General features: G+C 42.1%; 2 protein-coding genes across 2 annotated transcripts in view; one reads left to right on the top strand and one right to left on the bottom strand.

The window, feature by feature from the left end:
* The first annotated feature begins 445 nt into the window (after positions 1-445).
* On the top strand, positions 446-22,617 carry slc6a15 (solute carrier family 6 member 15). The gene is made up of 12 exons (XM_069685784.1): positions 446-534; positions 2,183-2,688; positions 7,354-7,511; positions 9,392-9,518; positions 9,607-9,788; positions 14,258-14,368; positions 15,835-16,076; positions 17,604-17,802; positions 18,366-18,558; positions 19,840-19,999; positions 20,361-20,523; positions 21,284-22,617. Exons 2-12 carry the CDS (start codon positions 2,388-2,390, stop codon positions 21,662-21,664), a joined length of 2,217 nt encoding a protein of 738 aa, XP_069541885.1. The 5' UTR covers positions 446-534; positions 2,183-2,387; the 3' UTR covers positions 21,665-22,617.
* Positions 22,618-23,536: 919 nt separating this feature from the next.
* Positions 23,537-24,584, bottom strand: part of lrrk2 (leucine-rich repeat kinase 2) — a 32,950-nt gene continuing 31,902 nt past the window's right edge. Inside the window, exon 52 of the mRNA XM_069686972.1 lies at positions 23,537-24,277. The gene's annotated coding sequence lies outside the window, so the exon portion shown is untranslated. The remainder of the gene's footprint in view (positions 24,278-24,584) is intronic.

The following is a 24,584-nucleotide window of genomic DNA, read 5'->3' as shown; positions in this document are numbered from 1 at the left end:
ACCACAATCTAAGGTTTTTACATCTTAAAATCATATTTAATCTTTATTCTGATATTAATGTACAATATGAAGATAAATAGACATAATGTCCAAATTAATAAATATCAAATTAAAGAAATGAGCGTGTAGGCTATAAACAGAGACACATTGCTTTCATCCACAAGAGTCGTAGTGGAGCATACCAAGTAGTGCGGTTTAAGAGGGGGGTTTAAGAAAACTCGGACGCCAATTTAAGCTTAAATCTCAATTATGTCTACACTTTTAAGTGTAATGACAATAAAAATAGATTTATAACGTTTATACAGTAAGATAAAGTAATATTGTGGGTTGGGAAACGTGACAATCATAGGATCAGGAGAGGCGGATCCCCCCCTTCTTATCGTTCTCCGCTCTCGCTGAGATGTAGACAAGCCGGTGATACGGACTGTAGCAGCGCTCACCGATTCACATAGAGGCTGGTTCGACAAGACGCATGTTCATAATGTCTGCTCCGTGCATGTGCTCTCACAATTTCATTCCTTGAGACTCAAACTGGTGAGTACCAACCTCAGCATCCTTAACGGGATTTATTAGGGTCATTTTTTAAGGCATGGTGTGATGTGTGTGTATGTGTGAGCGGGGTGCCAGTGGTACCAGTGCGCAGGATGTGGCTGGCCAGTGAATGATGAAACATCTCACATGGATGTCATGAAGGCTGGGCGGGAGGGGGGGGAGGGAGGGAATTGATTTATTGGCATTCCTTAGGGGACAAATTGTGCCTGGGTACAACAACGAGCCACATGGCACCGGTGTGAATTTTCATTTTATTTTTAATTCATTGCTTCATCCGCATTTTTCTCATTGTATAAAACCGTGAGCTCGTTTATTTCACTCATCATGCCTGAGTCATGTCTTTGTGTGACCAGTCATCCTCAGACTAAACCCAGACAAACCGTAATTTAATGCTATAATTGCGATGCCATGTCCCATTACAGCCTCCATACAAACTGCAGTGAAGGTTACTCAGCATCAGCGCTCCTTTTGGCTGCTATGTTCACTGGATTATGAAACGACGGCCTTTGCCTCATACAAACCAGGCTAATCTTGAAGCGGTAAAGGGAATCTATTAATCACTTAATCCTCTACATGGTGAAAGGCGGGAGGCATGTTGTATTTCTGCTATATGGCCTAATATTTCCGGCGTTTTTATAAACTATGTAAGGTGAAAAATATGTGTAATATATAAACCAAGACGCGACAGGATGCTGAAATATAAAAGACAAGGATGTTGCGCACCTTAATCCGCCTTTTGGTTGATACAGTGTCCACACCCTTGTATGCTAGTCATAGTAAAAACCCTAGGTGGTACTATTAAATGTCAATATCTCACGATTGCGCCTTTTAAAGGACAAAACAGAGCATGTTTCCATCACCTTTTTATACACGGAGCCGGCACATGTCTGCTCATATTTCCAGTTTCATTTTGTAAGTTGATATCGTTTCCTTGTATGAGGGCTTTTCCCATCCTGGCCAGCTGCGGAGAAAAGGAGTGTTTGGGTTCGTATGCAAATGTCCTCCTCCTTTCAATTATTCAGGAGGCTGGAAACGCGATATAGTCTCCATACCACGACCTGTCACTGCCCAAGTCACCGTCCACCACCAGGCTAATGTTGCCAGGCGTTTTTTCTTTCTTTCCCAGAACAACGACTTCACAATATAATGATCCCCCATAAATGTTACTGCCAAAGCCAGCCCATGTGATTTTCATGTGAGGAATAACTCTGCATACCAGCAATAATTCTCTCTGTGGAGTTTTTCACGGTCAGATAGGGTTGTTTGGAAATAGTTTGGAGTGTAAACTTGTAATGTAGATACAAAACTTGCAATTTGGGTTGTTCAATTATCTTATTTTATCATGACACTTCTTTTTCATCTGTATTGTGTTTAATCTGGGTTACATCTCCACATAAATCTCTAAAAGATGTTTACAACAGTCCCTTATAATTTGTCAATCTTAGCTGATTTTGGTTACACAGTTCATTCAGGGTGAGAACATTCACACAGCAATTTTTGAGGGCAAATTAGAGGCTGAAAATAGAGGGAAAAAATCAAACTAAGCTGATGAATAGACACAAATGTGTGCTGTGACCTCCTTTAGTATCTTTGCTTCTAATCATTGCTGTATTTCCTGTATCCTCCACAGACATTTGGTGATAATGAAGAAGTAAGAACTTCCTGATCACTCCACCTCCACAAACTTTACTGAAAAACTGAACCAATACTCCTTAAAACTTGCAGCTTTGCACAGCCAAAGTTCATAAAGTGACTTTTCACACACGCCTGGCCTTGCCCTTTCAGCCTGCCAACCAAAAAGACGTTCCACCCCACGCACTTGTTTGCTTTATCAAATGCCCAAAAACAGCAAGGCCGTCAAGAGAGAGCTTGACGAGGATGTCACAGAGTCTGTCAAGGACCTGCTTTCCAACGAGGACGCCTGTGACGATTCCTTCAAGAAGACCTCGCTGATCGTCAACAACCATGAAGGGGAAGGGAAAGAGTGCGACGTGGAGGAAGGGGGCTCGGACGGCGAGGAGGAGGAACGCCCGGCCTGGAACAGCAAGCTCCAGTACATCCTGGCCCAGGTTGGCTTCTCTGTAGGCCTGGGCAACGTCTGGAGGTTCCCCTACCTGTGTCAGAAGAACGGAGGGGGTGAGTAACCATCAGCAGTGTGTAATGATTACAGCTTACAACCATATACACAGTGGGAGCTGTCATTGTAGTCACAATCCTATGAATCAATCAAACTAAATATAGACCTATTTTCTTTCTTTTGGCTCATTGTATCTGTCAGTTATGGTTACATTAAGTAGCAGGAAACACAAGCATGCACAAGAATGTAAATACAGTATGTTTCACCCTTTATTCAGGATGAAACTGAAAGTACACGCACCAAAAATGCCACAAGTAATGGCTGAATGGATGTGAACAATGTGAATGTACAACTGGGGTAAGCAGAGTAGGTCAAAGTTGCACCAGACGTTTGCACATTAACTGTGTTAAACAGTGTATTTTGCAGCATTTAGGCTCTCATTGAGGGCTGCCTTTTGTCAATATGAGTACATTTTTAAATGTCAAGCAAGCAACTTGGTTAGTGTTATTTACTATAGAAATAAAGGCCAAAAATTAGGATGTAATTAGTATCCTTTACAGCAGTAGAACAGGCTGCAGAATTAACGCCATTAAAATTAACCTGTTGTAACCCAGCAAACTTTTACACATATGCCGACATGCATACAGCCTTCAAACTAAAACAACTATACTTCTAGTTTCTGACAGTAGAGAGATCACAATATTGGTGAACAATTAAAAAGGATGTGATTCACTTCTACGGCCTTGAGGAGGAACAGGCCGTACTGCGTAACCTCTTTTTAATGTATAAAAACGTAGCTTTTATTCTTGCACAGTATTTACACTGTCTTTACAGTGAAGGTGAACAGTCTTGTGTCAAGAAATAATATGGTAAGAAAGATCAACCAGAATCCCAAAATAAGTCCCAATTTGTCATCCGGTTCTCTGCAGCTAAAAGGTCTCCTAATGATTAGCACTAAACGGATGCAGGTGTTGTAAACAATACTGTTGTATGTGCTACTTAAGTGTGTGTAAGAAAGATAGAGGAACAGAGTCCATCCTATCTCGCCGCTCGGTGACCTTCAGGAGTGACATGCGAGTTATGCGACCACCTGCGTCCCTGTCAGTGTGCAGCCTGTGACATTTCGCCAACAACAGCTAAATAAGCTCATAAAACTTCTGTCAAAACGCATGAAATAACTGCGACTCAATTTCAGTGCAATGACAACAGCAATCAACACCACGTTTCCCTTAAGAGTGTAGTTGGGATATGACGAGGACTCGCTGCAGGGTTTAGACTCTAATGTGTCCTGGGAAGGTGATAAGGTGTTGCACTTCCCACCTGGAGATTACACAGAGCTCCCTCCTGAAAGCTGATTAAATGAAGCCGTCTCAGACAGGTTGTCCAGACAGGAACTCAGGTTAAGTAATTTGTTTAGCTTATTATCATTTGTACATGAACCACAACAGCCATGGTTCCTGTTACAGTGCAGGTCCATATGGTAACCTTAGTACATTATAAAAACAATGCATGAAGATGTGGAATAAGTTGTTTTTAACCACCTTTATAATCTGCTTTCCCTTGACTTTTCCAAATGATATGTTATATAAGAGTGGGACAAAATATCGATATGGCAACATATCGTCGTCCTGACTCGTGCGATGCACTTATCGATAGTCTGGCACCAAATATCTATATTTTAATCTACAAATACGTGGCTCTCTAAACAGATTTCCCTGCCATTTCACTCACCGTGCCACTACTGGGGCTTATGATATGAATCATTATATGATTGTCTTGCAATATATCGATGCTGTATCGTGATATTATCATTATTGTGGGCAACTTAGAGTTACCCTGCGATTCCCACCCCTAATACTATATTACTATCGTAGTATAATCAAAGGTTGGTATTGTGATGATATGATCACTATGTCATGTATATTTCAAGGTACAATCTTGAAGATTTTCTTGCAAATAAATGTCTGTTAAGTCTCTATCTATCTCCGAATGAGGTAACACAATGGTGGTTGAGTCTATGGCCCACTGATGAAAGCCTTTGTATTAGCAGTATCACAGACTGGGTGTCTGTGGGGACTTTCGTGGCAAAAATCAAAAGCGGTGCCCAGTTAGTGACGCTAAGCGGCTGCTTTTCTGCTCTCCGCAAGTGTTGCGAGTAAACAGTAATCTACTATGGCTGAACAAACAAAGAAAAGATGGATGACTACAGATACAACTTCAACAATAAGTGAAAATACAAAGAAAAAGAAACAAACTCGACGCTCAGATGAAGCAAAACAGTCTAAAAAGGAAAGCGACCGTCAGTGAGGAAAATCAAGAGTTACAACCGGAGCCAACCGTGGACGTCACACATGCAGCACTGTCTGGAAAGTAGAAAAAAATAAGATGATGTCTCCACATTACATGCACAGTAGCAGTGCGTATGCTTTTATGATGGGGAAAGTAGAATTAATAGCCTTTAAAATAAAGACAGTGTGCAAATGTCCTCCCATGATTACCGTTTATTGCCAAAGGTGCCGCTGAAGAGAAGAAAACTTAAAAAAAAGTTGTCTGTTTTAAAGCATTGCACATCAGTTAGGTGCAACGAACATCAGTTTGAATATCTTATATGACTTTGCTTAGATGTGCAAACATAACAAATATGCATCAAAAGGATTGTTTTGTAATTATTTTATACTGATGTGGTTAATTAGAAAGCAGAAAGTGCGTTAAACCTGTATTCTTTGTGATGGTTAGCACGGGGGCGACTCCACTGGATACAAAAAGAAGTCTGATTAATAGAATGATAGTAAACTGTTGGTAATAGCAATGTATGTGTGTGTGTGTGTGTGTGTGTGTGAGCTGGGGGACTTCGGTTCAAATCAGCCTCTCTCTCTAGACTCTTTCATGTTTTCAGGTCTGCTCTAATCAGCTCTGGTCACCCTGCTGTGTTCAACAGTAATTAGATTAAAATGGGACAGGTCCGTGTGCGTGTGTGTGTGATTGTGTGTTTGCTTTGTCTTTTATCCACCCACTCCAGGAACTGTTACGACAAAAATAAACTCTAAATTAGCCAGCTGAAGAGGAGATGGCAGCGCATACAAGTATAATTATATTTGAACCGACTGTCAACACCTTAGCTTGCATGTACGACCTCCTGGCAAACTCTGCTGTGCTGATTTTTTAATGGATTGTGTCGCTTGATAACAAACCAATCCTCAGAAGATTGGCATTATTTAATGTGTCGATATGTTAAATCATTCCTTGTCGCTGTTACTTCATATATGCAAATGATTCACGCTTGTGTCTTTGGGCTTTGTGGTCACGGACATGTCGCTTAACCAGCTTCGCCTTCATTGTGCTGCAAGTGAGGAGCTATTTTAAGGAAAGATGAAACAGGCTCTTATCAGGCTGTTTGCTTTCTCAAAGTGCCATCAAAGTGTTCGAATGTCCTAACGGAGGGTTTTTAGAAGACAATGGAAACCAGAGGGGCTTTTGATGTGAAAGCCTCTTCCCCGAATGAGCTGTGTACTCAGGTTTCTAATATTAAAACATCTAATTCTGCTTCGCTGATAGTTTACTGTCTGTACACAAACACGCTTGCTTAAAACAACAGATAGACGAGAACGTCCTGTCCGTGACCACTCCCATCTAAACCTGGGAGGGACAGCAGGACTCAGGAAAGGATCTGAATGAACGTCCTGCCAGATGAAACAATAAACCGTGTTGAAACAGCGATCTTAAAAACAATACACCTCTGGCGGAAGTTTTGACGCCGTCATTAACTACGCAAACATGTCAGTAAGTCTTTCCACCAACATTTGATGCTTTGGTGAAGCCTGTGAAAGGGGGGGGGGGGAGTCACACCAGGGGATTTTTAGATCCTCCTCACGGGTGAAATGTGGTTTCACTGCTGTGAAAACAAAAGTTTAACTTTACAAAAGTGTGTTTTCAGGAAATCACTGTGTGGTTTTTCCATCAGTGGCTGTGAAGATTGGCATGATGCAATGGTTCAGAACAGGTTTCCGTGGTTGAGGGTCTTAAAAGCTCACACACAGGAACCTCCCCACATACCGAACCTCGCCTTATATGTAAAATAAAAAGACACATTGTTTAAAGAAACTGCTGCTTCTGAACACATGTAACCACCAGCCTCTTCCTCTCAACAAAGACTTCTCTTGGTTTCTCTCGACCATCACGTGCCTGCCCCTCCTGTCCGCCCCTCTGTATTTCAACACACCGCACTATTACAGAGTCTTAATGTTAGTCATTCACCCTGCAACCGTAATTCTAGAGAGGAATGCCGTCTTTGTAATGCGCCTCAAAGTAATCCCACTGTAATTTAGGTAATTTTAGACTTCAGTGTCTTTCCTGCTTTCCAGAATTATTTGATTGCGCCACACACCGCTGGGGATGTATAAGGTGGAGACGCACAGATGCTCGTATAGTCATCTGCATGTGTGTGTGTGTTTGGTGGGTAATGGGACAGATAATGTTAAAGGGGCTGCTGTGTTTTTAGGAAAATGTGTCTCCATTAGGGAGACGTTACGTAAAGTTAACGAGGCTTAGATGTGTTTGAAGCATGTGGCACATAGAGAGATTAAAGAGAGTGTGTGTGTGTGTATGTGTGTGCGGTGCTTAAAGGGAACTGAAATGGTGTCAACTCACAGTTATCTGACGACACAGCTTCCCTCTCTTGCGTGTGCTTAATTTAATTCTCGTGTCTGTTTTGTTCTGACTGGCAGGAGCGTACCTGGTGCCCTATCTCATCCTGCTGATACTGATTGGCATCCCGCTGTTCTTCCTGGAGCTTGCAGTCGGGCAGCGCATCCGCAGGGGCAGCATCGGCGTGTGGAACTACATCAGCCCTCGACTGGGGGGCATTGGCTTCGCTAGCTGTGCGGTGAGTCCGACACTGGGGCTTCAAGTAACTCTCCTACGAGAAACAGAGTGGCACAAATATGGACATTTGACAACAGCAGGAACAGCAAAATGATTCTGCTGTCTTAAATAGAATATAGATGACAATAAATGTTTGCAGTTGGTTATTGAGGGAGATGTCCAGCGTTGTGGGTAATTGGCTTAGAGGTAGTTCTGAGGGAGGGAAGAAGGTTATTGAAAAAAAAGCTACTTTTAAGGGGAGATCGGCCTTCTGGGAAGAGCAGACACATGTTGAGTGAGCGAGCGCTAAGTGAGAAAAGCAGTTAGCCAATTTGTTTGTTGTGTTTCCGAGGACACCTCGACCTCGGGTCAGCTGTTCCTGCGACAAGGCTAACAACTCGTTCTTCCTCCGTCCGTCTAGCTACCCCGCAGCGCAACATATTTATTATGAGAAACATTTTAGACTAGAAATAAATGATTCAATGATTGTGACTAACTGGTTTAGCTAAGGTTTAGCTCAGTTGGTAGAGCAGGCGCCCCGTGTATTGAGGCTACAGTCCTCGACGCACTGATCGCAGGCTCGACTCCCGGTCTGCGATCGTTTGGTGCATGTCATCCCCCACTCTCTACTCCCAACATTCCCTGTCTCTCTTCAGCTGTCCTATCCAATAAAGGCAAAAGCAAAAAAAAATGTGACTAAGATAAAATATATGAAGGAAAATATTCTGGAACCTAAAAACTTAGCAATAAACAAACCCTCATTGGGTGAATGAAAGTGTACAGACAGTTTCAGTGGAGAAAATAGTGGTAGACTCTGTGATAGTTTACTCAAGGATAGAAGTTACGTCTCGGCAATTCTTTTGAAAACTAATTAAAAAGCACATCTGCAGGACTATTATGTGGAAAAATGTTTAACTGCCTCAAACAGAGGTCCATCATTTGCCAGTGGATGATAGTCCACTGGTGGTAACATACAGCTCAATTTAGAGACCACTGCAAAATTCTCTGGGTCCTCTATGTTTGTGTTTGTGTAAAATAACTTTTCCTTTATCAGTACTTCCAAAATAAAATGCTCTTTTATTTGCAGAAAATGACGACTGGTTAAGAAAACAAAAGATGTAAAAAACATGTTTTTTAAAGCTCGAATAAAGCAAAGAAAACAGGTTCATGTTCATGTTTAAAAATGTTCTAACTCAGAAGAGTTCAGAGGTCAATATCTGGTGGAATCACCTGGTTTTTAATCACAGCAGTCTGTCACAGAGCTGTTGGGTGATGTTAGGCCGCTCTTTGTTCGATGGCTTGTGACCATCCATCTTCCTCTTGATCACATTCAGGAGGTTGCGAGGAAGCGAGAGATGCTGATTTAAGGAACATCCGGAGTGGTCTCTTGTGTTTTTTTCCCCAGAGCTGTAGATAGATAGACGCGTCATTGATCCCGAGGGAAATTCAGGTATCCAGTAGCTTACAAGAAACATAGAATAGCACATCTGTCACAAAACAACACCCGCCCTTTCTAAACCTCCCCCAAAAAATTACAAAAAGTAAAAGAGATGCTATTAAAGGTACAGTGTAAATTTAACCATGATGGGCAGAGTTAGTGCAAACAGTAAGGTGCAAATGTACATAATAATAATCAAATACGTCAGAGAGAAACACTCAGACATGTACATATGCGTGTGAAAGCTAAAACAACCTTTCTGTAACCTAAAACTACTTGATAGTATCGTTTTATGGTGTGTAATAAGTGGGTTAAATGATGAAATTAGGAGGTGTTGTAGCTGCAGCAGGAGCAGCACTTCCTGTTTGTAGATATCTCTCTCATGGACGTTCAAATGAGCCGAAATAAGAACACCAATTTTCATGTTTCTGTGTCTGAAGTCGACTTGCCTCTCCTCCCTGCAGGTGTGCTTCTTCGTGGCTCTCTACTACAATGTCATCATCAGCTGGAGCCTGTTCTATTTCTCCCAGTCCTTCCAGCAGCCTCTGCCATGGCATGAGTGTCCACTCGTCAAGAACAAGAGCATCACATGTAAGACCGAATCAGATCCATCAAGAGCAGATCCCAAGCGTGTAAATGTGACACTAACAAAGAGGTTGATGTGCCGTTTTGTCCGTAGATATTGAGCCGGAGTGTGAGAAGAGTTCGGCCACCACCTACTACTGGTATCGCGAGGCCCTCAACATCTCTGACAGCATCTCCGAGGGGGGAGGACTCAACTGGAAGATGACTTTGTGCCTGCTGGCTGCCTGGTCGATGGTTTGCCTCGCCATGATCAAGGGAATCCAGTCTTCTGGGAAAGTAAGGATGATTGTTCAGGTTCACTTCAGGTTTCCACTTGCTGAAATAATTGGAGATAATATATTATTACACGTAGGGAATGAGGCAGGAGAGGAGGCGGCTCATGAGAGGGAAAGCACAGAGGAAGTGGGTTACAACAGCTGCCCTGAAATCTTGGCAGCTTGACCTAATTTAGCTCCTCAAACACAACGTTTGTACCCTGGAAAACGAGGAACAGTCTCAGAAACAAAGGGCCATTTCTCGCCAAGTGTTTCGGAAAATCCTCTCACACATTATTAGCTCACTTTTAAGGTAGAAGCTTATACGGATTGATGCCTGGTTTAAAGACGCTGCTAATTGACTACTGTAATATGACTTGACTAATTTTTCTAATGATATAGCGTCAGGTAGAAGCCTCATGTGATCCCGAGTGGGATTTCATGATCAGCTTACTTTATCTGAGAGCGGTAAAGCTGACAGTAGCGTGACTAGCATCCGGAAGGGATTAGCCCACCGGCGAAAAGGTTGCCGTTGGCTTGCAAACTCCGCTCCTCCTCTCTTTTTACAGGTGATCTTTATCATTCCACACTTTCCCATATCATATGACAAGCATTAGCCCTGTGTGCTCTCAGGTCACAGGCGAGCTTGTGCTAATTGGAAAAAATGCTGAAACTTTTTAATCTTCCTAGAGAGTAAGCTTTGAAGGGGAAGTCATTTGATTTGGGTATTATCCCCCGCTACTTACGCCGGACCTGGGCGGGGTTACAGCAAAGTTTGGGGTCAAGATTTGTACAGTAGATTTTTCTTTTTCGCCTGCAATCGAGTAAGTTTGAAGATTTTCTGAACTTTACTGAATGAAATGAGTCACAGAGTTAACATCTTGGAGGATTAACGCCTAACTCTGCAGCTCTTTCGGTCTCTTTTCTTTTTTTAAGATCTTTTGGTTTTACACCAAATCTCCCGTTTGGTTCAGTCTCACCTGCAACTTCTGTCGGCAATTGTTGACAAAACTACTGTATCAAAGCTGCCCAGCACCAAACCATAGAGACGCTATATTAGGCCTGAGCCTGAGAAGAAAAAGGAACAGCCTGCAGCTAATGCCAGTGGACCAAGACAAGTTGAAGGTTGTTTGCTAGCAACACGTTAGCCATAATAGCTTTTTAATGTTTAAATGTTATGGTTAAGTATCTGACAGATTGTTTGGTGTTCTTTGCCCCCTGTTGGCCAAAAGGAATATGCAGTTTAAGGATGTGGTATTTAAGTTATTAATCAAACACAGACTGTTTAGAAGAAGTGCATGTAGCCAACGTTCTGAAGCTTCGAGTTCGGCACTCTGCTGCCCTTATCTACACTTTGCTATGTCTTAACTCTCGCTTGAAGTTTGCTGTGGTAGCGCCTTGTCATTTTTTTTGGCCTTTTATGCCTTTATGTAGAGAGAGGACAGTGGCTAGTGTTTGGAAACAGAGGAAGAGAGAGTGGGCACGACGCGGCAAAGGCCCGAGGGTGGGAGTCGAACACGGGGCTGTCGCATCGAGGACTGCAGTACACGTACATGGGACGCATGATCCCAGCCGCTGAGCCAAACAGCACCCTGCTTTACCATCAATATTTCTCTATATGGGACCTTAAGTAACTAAATGAATCTCATTCTTTAATGAAGAGGACTTGAAACTAGTGATTGAGACGGTATACTTGTTAGGAAAATCTTTTCTGAGTCAGTAAATCATCTAAAAGGTAGGATCATTGTCTCATGTAGTTTCTTATAGGCAGTTTAAAGTAGCAGGAGGCTACGTCCACTTCCTAAATACAGTCTGTGGTCAAAACACGATTCAGTTGAAAAGTACCAGGAAGTAGCAGGTTACTAAATACATCCCAGGTATTAGACTGTAACTAAAGTTGTCATAATGGGTGGAAAACATGGCTGTCACCAGTTAAAATTGCTTCCCCCACCTCCGATCCGGATATTGTCCTTAGTTCAAGTCTTATCCCGGCAGCTGTCTGCTGTTTGCACGCCTCCAACCAGCCCTCGTCTTTCACTGTACGGTCACCATGGCAGCTGCAGACAAAACAAGATGGATGCAACAGAGGTGCTTTAATCGTGGCCTGTGCCACAATGGCATTGCAGCGCGAGACAGTCTCATTTCCCCTGCCAGCCGACATGCTGCTGCCTGGCGAGAAATGTCACCGATAACCACAGACGCCCACACAATCACTATCACGTCTGCTGAGCGCTTTGCATAAAGGATGTTAAAGCCTTGCTGACTTATTGAAACTGAAATGAATTGCTGAGCAAAGAAGAAATAAAAAGGAGCCACCCAGGCTGCTTCATGGTACAGTTTTTGCCAGATGGTCTTCCTCCAGCTACCCCACGTGTCTGGATGGCCTTTTGAGTTGGCCACACTAGAAATGGGCATGAACTTTTCTCCGAAAGGGGCCGGCTCCAAGTGTCTTTGAAGTTTAATCAGCACTGTGCGCCACAAAAGAATATCAATGTCCTCTCCATCCGCGTTCACAAAAACTGTGCGTGGGTGGGCGTGAAAGGGATCAGACCACATTGGTTTCCATGGTTATACGCGCTCTTTTGGCTTGGCTTGATTGTCAAGGGTGTCAAAAAGAAGAGGGGGGAAGGGACGATGAAAAAAAAAAAAAAAGATGAAGTATTTAAAAGCTGCCAGACGCCATTTAACGTATCAAATTGTATGTCAAATAATAATGTAAAGTAGCCGTTAGATTACTGACACACTGTTTGCATGTGTGTCCATTATCATCAACGTCTTCTATCGTGAAGATAACAGTGCCGCCCTCAGAGCATGACCTTTTTAAGCTGCACATGTCATCTGCTATGACATATAATCTTTCATTATTCTCCTCTTTGATAGAAAATAACACTGAGGTTACAAAGGAGCAGATATCTGCAAGGCCACGACTCTGTCCTTAAAAAAGGGCACAGAGCTGCAGGGTTTAATCAGCAAAGAGCCGACAAGAGCTGCAGCTTAGAAAAGGAAAGAAAATGTGTTACAATTATGATATTTGACTGTTAAAAATAGTCTTCACTACACAACAGGGATTTCCACAGCATGATTTCCTGTTTAGGTACAACCTGTTGAAGTTTGACAACCCATACATGACAAATAGCACAGCTTCAGAGCGACATATGGACCAAAATGCAGGCTCTGAATCACACCAACCATGCGTATGACTCAACCCTAAAGCATCTCCCAGTGCCTGCGCCGACACCGCAGAGCTGGTCCTGTAAAGCAACGTGTCACAGTTTAGCGTCTGAGTCAGGCCCCGGTTTTTTAAGTACTACCTAGTCTACACAAAAAAGGAGGGAAAAAAAGAAAACGCAAGAGGCCCGCTGTCTAATTAGCACGATAGAGGCACAAAGGGTGTTGCACAGGCTCAGCAGCTCAGCAGATCAGGCCCGGGACCCTGCTGGTTTCAGTGACACGACGTTCAGGGTACATTAAATCGTCACCACGTGGCTGTCGCTGTCAAAGGTGCATAAAAGAAAGTTTAAAATTATATCTCAAACTCTTTGCTCAGCTGCTGGCGGAGATATAAATGAGTTGTACCTGTGAACTGTCAACAACATCAGACAGAGCTGCTTCAACCTGTGTTTTTCTCTCCTTTCTGAGAAATGTTTTGTTACTGTTGGATAAATAGGAACTGCAAACATGTTACTTTAACAGTTCTCTAAAGTCTGACAGGAATTGAACACAGCAAAGATTTTTTAATGCTACAGAAGCTTTTAAGTTGTATTCTCAAATATTTTAACTAAGTAAATGAGTTCAGAGTCACTTTTTAATTCCAAATGAGTTTTAAAAATTGCTTTTGAGTCCTCTGTTGTCACAATGTCTACGTACTCAGAGAGCAATATAAAATATGAGACAAATGACCTTTAGGTTTTACCTCTAATCAGGGACGTTGGAACTACTTTCTGGGAGGGGGTGCTGTGTTAAATGCATCAGTCTGGTGCACTTTGAGAGCAAACTTAAGAGCCTAGGTGTATAAAGAACTTGGTGCTCTTGTAAACATTTGAAGTCGTCTGACTAATAGCCTAATCGGTGCACACTTTCGCTGTATGCACACACTGGCACACATCCAACCACAAGCATGCCACACATTGATTGATTGGCACACATACAGACAAATCCGTGTTGAGTTCAGACGCGTGGCGTTATTTGATTGGGTTAGGTAATAATGAGTGGGACAGAACATTATAAACACCTATGTAAGCGCTGAAGTATTATTAGTTTAATTGTGGTGAAAACCGGGATATGACTCTGGACACTTGAAACTGGGACAATCCCGGACAAACAGGTGATGTCGATAGGGGGTGCTGCCACACCACCCGCAGCCCTGCTTCCAACGTGCCTGCCTCTAATTACAATTAATCATGTCTTCGTTATAAAGTACGAGGAGTGTCTTAGTTACTTGCTGCTGCTATTTATTGCTAAGTTCTGCGTTGACACATTCTCTTCTTGCAGGTGATGTACTTCAGCTCCCTGTTCCCGTACGTTGTGTTGATTTGCTTCCTGGTGCGGGCTCTGCTCCTCGAGGGCTCCATGGACGGTATCCGACACATGTTTACGCCCAAGGTAACGCAGCGTTCAAGCCACTGTTTTGTTCTTCATTCTTACACACCTGTATTTTAGTAGTGATTAGTGATTTGTCCACCTCTCATCTGGTTCTGTTAACGCTTTGTTGTCTGTCTTTTAATTGCTTCTGTAATGGACTCGATGTCACTGTAGATGAGGGTTGCTCCTCAATGATCTCTCGGGTATAAATAAAGGTAAAAAATTCAGAGACAGTACGCTGTTTGGAGACAAGTAAAACCACAAAGGTTAAAGTTATTTGTGATTAATTTTAAAAGAGATATCTTGATTAAAGAGCTCCAAATAATTATTTTTCAGTATTTATTAAACAGAAAACTATTTTGTGCCAAAAGGTGACACCTTTAAATGTGTTGTTTAGTCCGACCAACAGTCCAGACCCCGAGTCTTCCAAGTTTACTTTCATATATGACAAAGAAAGGGATCAATTCCTTAGATTTAAAACACTAGAAATGTATCACTTTTGTTTGAGATATGACGACTTAATTATTAAAACAGTAACCAATCACTTAACTTAAAATATTGCCATTCGGAGTGCACATCAAGGCTTTCTAAATCACCAACCAGCCACTGTTAAATTCAATCCACTCACTGTAAAAGAAAAAAAAAAAAAAAGGTGTCTGAACTCAGAAATTAAATCTCCGCTGTAATTGGCCGGCTCCTGAGCAGTAACAGGCCAATGGCTCCTCGCGCTGCCATGGAAACTGCAGGAGTTACTGAGGCTTTATGTAACCAGCCAGCCGGAGACGCTCGCTCACAGCAGAGTCTCTCCGTCTGTCTGGATCGCGCGTCTGCTCGGTGTCAACGGCTGACTTCAAAAGTCTTATTCTGCCATCGTGTTCTCCTGTGTACCTGCAGACATCAAAGTCCTGCTGCGTGTTTGCTCGGCTTTGTTTGTGCTCAGAACAGTTTGAGACGCTTGTAAGAGAAAACGATCACGAGGAAACTGTCAGCTGTGTAGATGGTGCATTTAGAGTATGCAAAATACAAAGAGAAATACATGTTTATATTGTACTCACTAAAAAATATGAATAAATATAAGAGATAGAACCGTGATCATGGATTTTTGTTAAATGTTTGTCTATAAAGCGACCCAGTAGGAGCATAATTATGAAGATTATTGGAACACCAGCTTTACGCTTGTTGTCCCAAAGGCAGAATGATTCTTGCAGCTTGCAACACTCAGACTGTAGCATAAAACATAATAAAATGTATAAATCTTATGACAAAAATATCTAAAACATATGCTCAGAAATCTGTCACAATTTACAACATGTATTAAATGTATTAACAGCTGCGTATTATTGTGAAAATATGGATTTTTTTAAGTCAAAAAACAGGTAATTTTCCACAGTATGTCCTAACAAGAGTCTCAAATATGTTTCTTCAGTGCTGGTCTTAAATGTTGACTGTGTTACTAAACAGAAAATCTACTTGTGTCATGCTTTCAGTTGGAGATCATGTTGGAGCCTAAGGTATGGCGAGAGGCGGCAACGCAGGTCTTCTTCGCCCTGGGCCTCGGCTTCGGCGGCGTCATCGCCTTCTCCAGCTACAACAAGCGGGACAACAACTGCCACTTTGACGCCGTCCTGGTGTCTTTTATCAACTTCTTCACGTCTGTGCTGGCCACCCTGGTGGTGTTTGCAGTGCTGGGCTTCAAAGCCAACATCATGATCGGCAAGTGTGTCACATTGTGAGTACAAGCTTTCTCTCACATTTAGATATTTATTGACGGCGTTTGTACGGTTTCTTGTAAGAGCTTAGCAAGAAGTTCAGGTGTGAAAGTAACTCTCAGTCAAATGGTGATTGTTCCTATTTAAAGCTGGTTACGAGACAGACTGGAATTAATTCTGCTTACTCTTTATGACCTACAAAAGCAAACAGACCATCAGCGACAAGATTGAATATTTCTATGTAGTTATTTTTAATGCCTGAGCCTGCTGGTGGGAGGGAGGTGTCAGACGAAGCGATTAACTGCACGCTGCCTTTGTTTACATTCCAGGGCAAAAATTTAAAGTGAGTGATACATATCACTGTTAAAGAAAGTAGATGTGAAATGAGATTTTTTGTTAAAAAACACCAAAAGGACAAGAGGTACGGCTTTGTCCACAGGGGGCGCCAAAATCAACACACACCGAAAGTTCCTCACAAAGTGGCTCTATAGTCGTTTTAATCTTTAGGCATTGAAGTGAACTTTACAGTCTCTTGCGATACTTTCTCTTAAACCAGTGGGAAGTTCAGTTGCCAAACCTGGCCCTCTAACAGTAAATGCCCATTCATATTCGCATTGCAACAGATATCAGGCAGAGCTGCAGGTCTGGCAAGCTTTGAAATTTTCCACATGATGGAGAGTAATACCAGCATTTAAAGAGTGTGATTTTCTATTTTTAGCCTCTTAAGAACCACAAAACAAAAGTGTAAGGAATGTATGTATGAAGATGAAACCAGCTTACTCAGGTCCCGATGAGACAGAACACATTTTAGCAGCTGGGGGCGGCTTTTTTAAAGTCTAAATGAGAGGGAAGCTTTTTGCGCACTGCTTTTGCGTTGCAGAGCGCCTCACATTGTTCCGCTCTGTGCGCCTCGTGTTTTTGAGGAAACGCTCCGAGCGCCTCGAGTTGAAAAAACTTCAGCTCAAAGCAGAAAAGCGCCCGACGTCATTGGTGTTTTTTCTCATTGTCCAATCAGATGAATGTAGAGGCGGGCCTTCTGTCAGTTTACAATATAATGGTTAGGTTAATGACAGCTAATGACTCTTAACAACAGTAAAAAAAAAAGCACAGCGAGCTGCTCTTTTTTTAACTGTAGGCTTCAACAGAAAAGGCAGTCTGCCTGATCGGGCGCTTACAAAAGTAAGGCCAAGGAACTAATCTTCAGTTAAGACAAATGTTTTTAGGATTACATATTACTTTAAAGAAACTAAATCTTTACAACATTTTCATTTTAAAATTGAAAATCAGACTTTTTAACCAAGTAATGTAGCTAGTTTAGTTAGCAAGCTAGTTACAGCAAAATCCATCGCTGTTAGCTCGAAATGTGGAGCCTGCATTTCTCTACATCCGGCTGAAATCAAGGACCCATTGTTTAAAAAAGATTACTGAGAATCAAGTTAAATCTTCCACTCTTATTATTGGAGATTGCAGATGTGTAGCACAATAATGGAAAGCCTGACAATTAGCAACAGTTGCTAACCATCAATGTCTTCTGCCTGTTTTTTTAGGAACACAAACAAGATTGTGTCGTTGGTGGGGAATGGCATTGAGGAAAGCCTGATCCCCCTCCACATTAACCTCACTCTGCCAAGTCAGGTCAGCAATGAGGACTACAATGAGATGTTTAAGGTCATCAAAATGGTGAAGGAGGACAAGTTTGCTGAACTGGGACTGGATTCCTGCAGCATCGAGGACGAGCTCAACAAGGTTTGCGCAAAACGACTATTTATGTACCATTTAGCAAGTGCTAGTAGCAGGTTAGCTAAGCCTACCTTGGCTTAGCACAAAATCAAAGTATAAAATAAACCTTATTTTCCTACCAGCCCCTCAAAAGCTCTACTCAAGCACTGATTTTATATCTCTTTTGTTTTTTCCCGTACAAAGACTAACTGGTAAAAACATCTGGGTGTGGTTGTATGGAAATGTTTTGTGTCTGGGTATTTCTTGGTGGGGTCGGATGACTTCCTGGAGATAAGTTAAGCTGCTGCTTACGGTACATTGATTCATGTATTTTAGAGGCATTCTAGTTGTAACGGTATTATCCTCTAACTCTTTGCAAAAAAGCAAAAAACCTTGTAATATTTTCCGAAATGGTGAACGGAAGTGTTTTATTTCAGTAGCCTCGCAAAGATCTACCAATCTCACTGCTACACAGCTCAGACAATAAGTCCCTAAGAGAAACCTATTTCAAATAAATGCCACTTCATGTGGGGTAAAATAAAGCCCCTGGCCATTGTTATTAACCTTTTCTTCTTGTCTCTCCCTAACAGGCGGTCCAAGGAACAGGCTTGGCCTTCATTGCCTTCACAGAGGCCATGACCCACTTCCCAGCCTCGCCCTTCTGGTCCGTCATGTTCTTCCTCATGCTGGTTAACCTCGGCCTGGGCAGCATGTTCGGCACCATCGAGGGCATCCTCACTCCGCTGGTGGACACTTTTAAAGTCCGCAAGGAATTCCTTACAGGTAAGAGAGACCTCTAACTACCTCTCCTTAAACAGATGATCAAATATATTTTCTGAAGTAGTGACTGAAGCGCTCTGAATGACTGCTAAATGAACAGTTTTAATTATTTTGTGAAGTAAGGGTGATCATTTAAGTCAAACAAACAGCTTACAATTTGAAGGTTATGTTGTAGAGGTATTCACATGGGTCGTGCAGGTCCCTGCAAATACTGTGGGTGCAGGATACATGGAGGCGGTGTTCGTAGGAAATCTTGCAAAAGAGGGTGGATGCAGGATTTCAAAAGGTCCACTGCAATCTTTCTGTTTGGTGACTATTGAGGTTAGCTTACTTTAGCATAATCCCAGCATGTCTTTGAATCTGAAGCAACTAATCCAGACCTGCTTGGGTTGTCTAGTTATGAATCATTTATTTTTCATGGCAGGTACATAACGGAGTCAAACTATTGGTATGATTTTGTGTTCTTTTAAGGGGAACTTTGTTTGTTTATTATAGTGTTACATTATATGTCAGTACAGAGTTTAAACCTAAAGCTGCTGCTTGATTTTAAAGACATCCATTCACTGCAACTAAGACCTACCATTTAACCTACTTTACTAAAAAACCTACCAAAAGTACCCAGAATAGAGCTACCCCTTAAAAGAGAGTGCCATTTTGCAGGTTGTTACATTGGTCCTGCTCTACCTAAACTTGCTCGATTTTTAACTCGGTCTATCTTGGCCACTCTTACTAGAATTTGGGTATTAGTGAGGACAATAATCCATGCATCTACTTGTCGTAAATGTGTATAGCAATGCTGTTTCCATATTAAACTTGTATGTTTGCATGTATCGCTCAAAGGTTAAAAATGTGGACCATTGACATTCCTTTCATCAAACTTTAAAGAGGGGTTATTATGCTGTTTCACATTTTAAGACATATATCATTTTACAATGTTGGATGTCAAAACTAAACATGGGCCAAGTTTCAAATCTGTAGGCTCAGTCAGGCTGCTGTGAACGGCAGGTTTCGGAGAGCTGGCTTGTAGGGGCGGGGTTTCTTAAAGGGACAGAGCTGACTGAGTTGTTTCAGGTAGAGGCTGTATGAGGGCCTGCACAGAGACCCAGTGTGAGAAAAATCAAGAGATTTTTTAACTGTAAATTATGCTAAGCTACTCCACAGGTAGTGAAATATGAAGCTTGAAATGAGCGTAATACCCCCCCTTTAAACATGAACCTTTAGTCTCACAGATATTACAACACTCTTATCAGGAAGCACAGTCACTAACTCGCTCTTGTCCCACAGTGGGATGCTGCGTGTTGGCCTTCTCCATTGGGCTCCTGTTTGTTCAGCGCTCAGGGAACTACTTTGTGGCCATGTTCGACGACTACTCGGCTACTTTGCCTCTGCTGATAGTGGTCGTACTGGAGAACGTGGCAATCGCTTGGGTTTATGGGATCGATAAGTAAGTATAGCACATTATCATCAGCATATTGCCGAACCTTTTTGTGAATCACTCATTATTTGTAGCAAGTGTTTATAAAATCAAGTCTATAAGTTAAATAATGTGACGCAATGATTACCCAAATGTATGCAAAGTTGATTTTACTTGGTTTGACCTTGCATAGCCTTAAAGGTCAGCAGTCTGCAGGCAACTATTTTTGGAACCATTCATATTGTATTTTGTTTGAATGGGACAATTCAAATAAAAGCCATATTAATAGCACACAAAGGCCAGTGAAATTTATGAAACTATTGTGAATTCTTTACCACAAACATCTGATCTCACCTCTCGCTGCGTCGCTCTGTGTTCTCCCCCCCCTCAGATTCTTTGAAGACCTGAAGGACATGCTGGGCTTCACACCGTACCTTTTCTACTACTACATGTGGATGTACATCACGCCCACCCTGCTGCTGGTCCTCCTGGGCTCCAGCTTCATCCAGCTGATCATGACGCCTCCCAGTTACAGTGCCTGGATACAGGAAGAGGTGAGTTATCGTCTCCGGCTCGTCTCCCCTGGGACAAGCTTTCAATGCTTAACAACCTGGAACAAGTAAAAAGCAAATTAAAGGGTTCAAAGTAGATGCAATAGCTAAAATTAACACATGTTCAGGCGTCTTTTAACCCCCGGAAAAACAACAGGATGTGCCGTTCCACCACAGAGACTATTCAAGCACCTGTTTGATCACATCAAGAGAAGCCTCAGTAAGAAGAGCAAACAACCAAAACAAACCAGTTTGCACATTAAATATCTTTCAGAGTCCCAGCTATTTTTTTGAATGAGAGTTGTACATTAATCTTTTAAATGCATTTTTTAACTAAAATGTGTCAAATGCAGAAAGCAATATCTTCATATTTCTTGATGTCCTACCAAGAGTCGACAACCCAAAGTTAACTCATGTACATACAGAGAAGGAAGCAAATAGTTCCTGAAACTGATACTTGTGAATGTTTTGCATTTTGTCATGGGAATAAAAGAGACAACTTGTGCTGAAGAAATGAGGAAAAAGGTGTCACTTGACACAGTAAATTCTATTAATTTCATGAATGTGGCTGTTGTTTAAAACATCATCTTGTAAAAAGACTGGTCATAAAATGAGGTGTGACACAACCTGGGGGGGGTTAAAACTGTAAAACTTCCCTGGCATGCGTTCCTTTCATTTTATCTGTAAATGATCAGCATTACAAAATATAAGAAACTACATTTTAACATTTAACACCAGATTACTCACGTGTTTTGTCCTTCAGGCCATAGAGCAGAAGATGTCTTTCCCTCCATGGGGCATCGTGGTCTGCATCTCCCTGGTGGTGATGGCCATCATGCCCGTGCCCATTGTCTTCTGCCTGCGCTACTTCAACATCATTGACGAGAACACTAGCGGCCTTTCAACCGTCTCCTACAAGAAGGGCCGCATCATCAAGGAGAGCGCCCGGCCGGGCGAGGACGACGACACCAGCCTGATCCAAGGCAAGTCGCCCAGCGAGGCGCCCTCGCCGATGCCAGGCAACAGCATCTACCGCAAGCAGAGCGGCAGCGGCGGCACTGATGCCGACACTGCACCCAACGGCCGTTACGGTATTGGTTACTTGATGGCCGACATGCCGGACATGCCCGAGTCGGACTTATAGACTGACTGTTAAGCAAGCCCTGCCCGGCCATACCGGCTGGCCGCTCCTCCCCTCCACCCCTCTGCGTGCGTTAGTTGGCTGTTACATCAATGTATATTTCACTTGTTCTGTATATTCCTTGTAGATATGGTAGCTGCTCTCTTATTTGTCGTCTCTGAACCTTATCTGACTGTCTACTGTAAAAAAAAGTTGTGGGAATAAATGTCATCCTTGTCTTACCCATCATCTATTTGCTTGGCTGCATCCCGAACTCACCTCTAGCTCCTTCTCCCATCAGCCTTTGCTTCCTCCTCTTTGCAGATGAGAGAAAAGGTGTAAGCAATAAGGTGGACGCTCCACCAGGCCTACTTGGAGAAGAATCTGCAAAGAGGAGTTTGCAAAGGAGCGGGTTGAGGGGGAAAGAGGCTGGATTTGGGACTGTAACTGTGTCTGTGGGCAGTGTAAATCAAGCCAGCTTTAAGTCCTGCTGTAAAAATGGTTGTGTACATTATAACTAACCTAACTGCTGGCCAACAAGTACTGAGATTATTAGCAGTGTAGCCGCTCTGGATAGTGTAATGATGCAAGAAAGTTCAGGTTAACTGAGCTCACACAATGAGAGGATGGCCTTTGAAAACCACTCCCATGATTGTCTGAGATAAAGGTGTGCCTAAGTAATTTATATTTGTTTATAGAATACATGACAGACGTTGTATATTTAAGGTATTCTGTAAATACAATATAAATATTATAAATATATTTATCTTGATAGTTTGGATATGAGAACACCATGTTTTTAAGGTTCAGAGGTACTGCAAACCCTTAACTCTCGTGTCTTTGTTTTTTACTAATGTGCTGTCAATGTTTGTGAGGACTGAGTCCTCCGTGTAAATATTTTTTTTTTTCCATGAAATGGCTTCAAATGCAATGTCTCTTTTTTTCCCGTCAAGATTAAAGATCAAATACGGTCCATACCCTGAAAGTCAGGTTTGTCTTTTGTTACGTCTTTTTAAAATGGTATTTCAGCTCCTTATATTCACATCATTGTTCCTCTGAAATACATGAAACTATCTCACTGTAGGTTATATAAACAACGCGATATTAAACATCCAGCTACAAAAACAAAACACTTAAAGCTCATGTGAGGAGTTTTTTACAGGTTATTAAGCAGACAGAAGTTACTCTGATGCCTCTATATGACCTATGAAAGCAATAGAGACCATCAGTGAAGAGATCGACTATTTCTACATAGTTATTTTTAGTGCTTCTAGTCGCTGCCACAAGTCTGTGTCAGATGAGGCGAAGTTCACGGCAGGTGATATTTTGACTGTTAAGAAAGAAAGCAGAAAATACTTTGAGTATTAATCTTGAAGAATTTAATTTAAATAAATGTTAAGTCTCTATCTATCGCTGAATGAGGTAACACAATGGTGATTGAGCCTATGGCCCACTGATGAGAGCCTTTGCATTTGCAGTATCACAGACTGACAGACAGTTAGTGACGTGTTCTCATCAGCCAGCAGTGGTTGGTCTGCCAGAGAGGGTAGGCGGAGCTAAGCGGCTGCTTTTCCGCTCTCTGCAAGTGTTGCGAGTAAACAGTAATCTACTATGGCTGAACAAACAAAGAAAAGATGGATGACTACAGATACAACTTCAACAAGAAGTGAAAATCCAAAGAAAAAGAAACAAATTCGACGCTCACATGAAGGCAAGACGTCACACATGCAACACTGTCCTGATATCTGGGAAGTGTGCTCCCGCAATGACCGTTTATCAAAAGCCAAAGGTGCCGCCAAAGAGAACGCAACTGAAATCTTCGAGATAGAATCTTTAAGCAGGACAAGAACAGCAAAGAGATAAGCGGTGCTGCTTCGTCCACAGGGGTCCGCACAAAGTTCAAGTTCCTCACAGTAGCTTTAAGGTAAAGACACTGTTTAGAAACACAAATGCTAATCAATCATCATCATCTTCCTCTTCCATTTCCCATACTCTTTGTTAGTAATGCTCCGACAACAAAACAAACAAAGCCATCACAGAACATAAAATATTATTTACTCACTTTCTGAAACAGCAGACATAAAAACTGTGTACAAAGCAGGCAGCATATGAGAGGTCCTGTTCACTGACGTGGAGTGAATGTGCTCACATGTAAACACACACATGAGAATAAATAATCAAATACACAACCTTAAAAGCTTTTTGTCCTTTGGCTTTCTTTCCAGTCTCTGTTTGTTTCTTTATCATGCTACAAGTAAACAAACAATTCATTAGGAGTGGGAGGTCTTCCTGAACATCTGCACCGCTCTCAGCCCGGACAGCAACACAAGTTTGACCATCTGTGTCCCTTTTAGAGAACCGTCTCTCTTCATAAATTACAAGGATCGTCTTCATTTAGTGAATCACTGGCGGTGATTGCAAAGTGTGCAAAAAACAAAATAAAAGTCTTGAATTCCTGAATCAAATTCTTTTGATTGAGTCATTGCGATGTGCTCCCCTCATTCGCTCCTGGTCAAAGAGGGTCCGTGCAAAAGGAAAGCAGATATGGCTGTCAGAAAATGAGGTAAAACATCCCCGTCAATATGAGCTGCCGTCTGTGATCCACCGGAGAGTTGATCCCTTTTTTCGACGAACAGTCTGTAAAAAATAATTTTAAATGAAAATTTTACAACCCAAACCACTCGAACATACCACTTCTTTTACTTCTCTTCATACCATGTGCAAAATGACAAATTAATGATCTGTCTATCTATCTATCTATCTATCTATCTATCTCTCTAAGTCTGTAGGGACTGGGCTTGGGATTCGGAGGCTGGCCCGAATCAAGGTGTCCTTGAGCACGGCTCTGACTCCCCAACTACTCGGGGTGCATGTCCATAGGGTTCTGTTTGTGCATGTGTGTATTCCGGGCCTATGTGTGTGTAGCACGTTATCATGTCAGAGT

Source organism: Semicossyphus pulcher, unplaced genomic scaffold (genome assembly GCF_022749685.1).
Source record: "Semicossyphus pulcher isolate SPU_LCO1_2020_fin unplaced genomic scaffold, fSemPul1.0.p SCAF_8, whole genome shotgun sequence".
Taxonomy (NCBI): Eukaryota; Metazoa; Chordata; class Actinopteri; order Labriformes; family Labridae; genus Semicossyphus; species Semicossyphus pulcher.
Note: the sequence above shows the minus strand (reverse complement) of the source record. Positions and strands in the feature narration are given on the sequence as shown.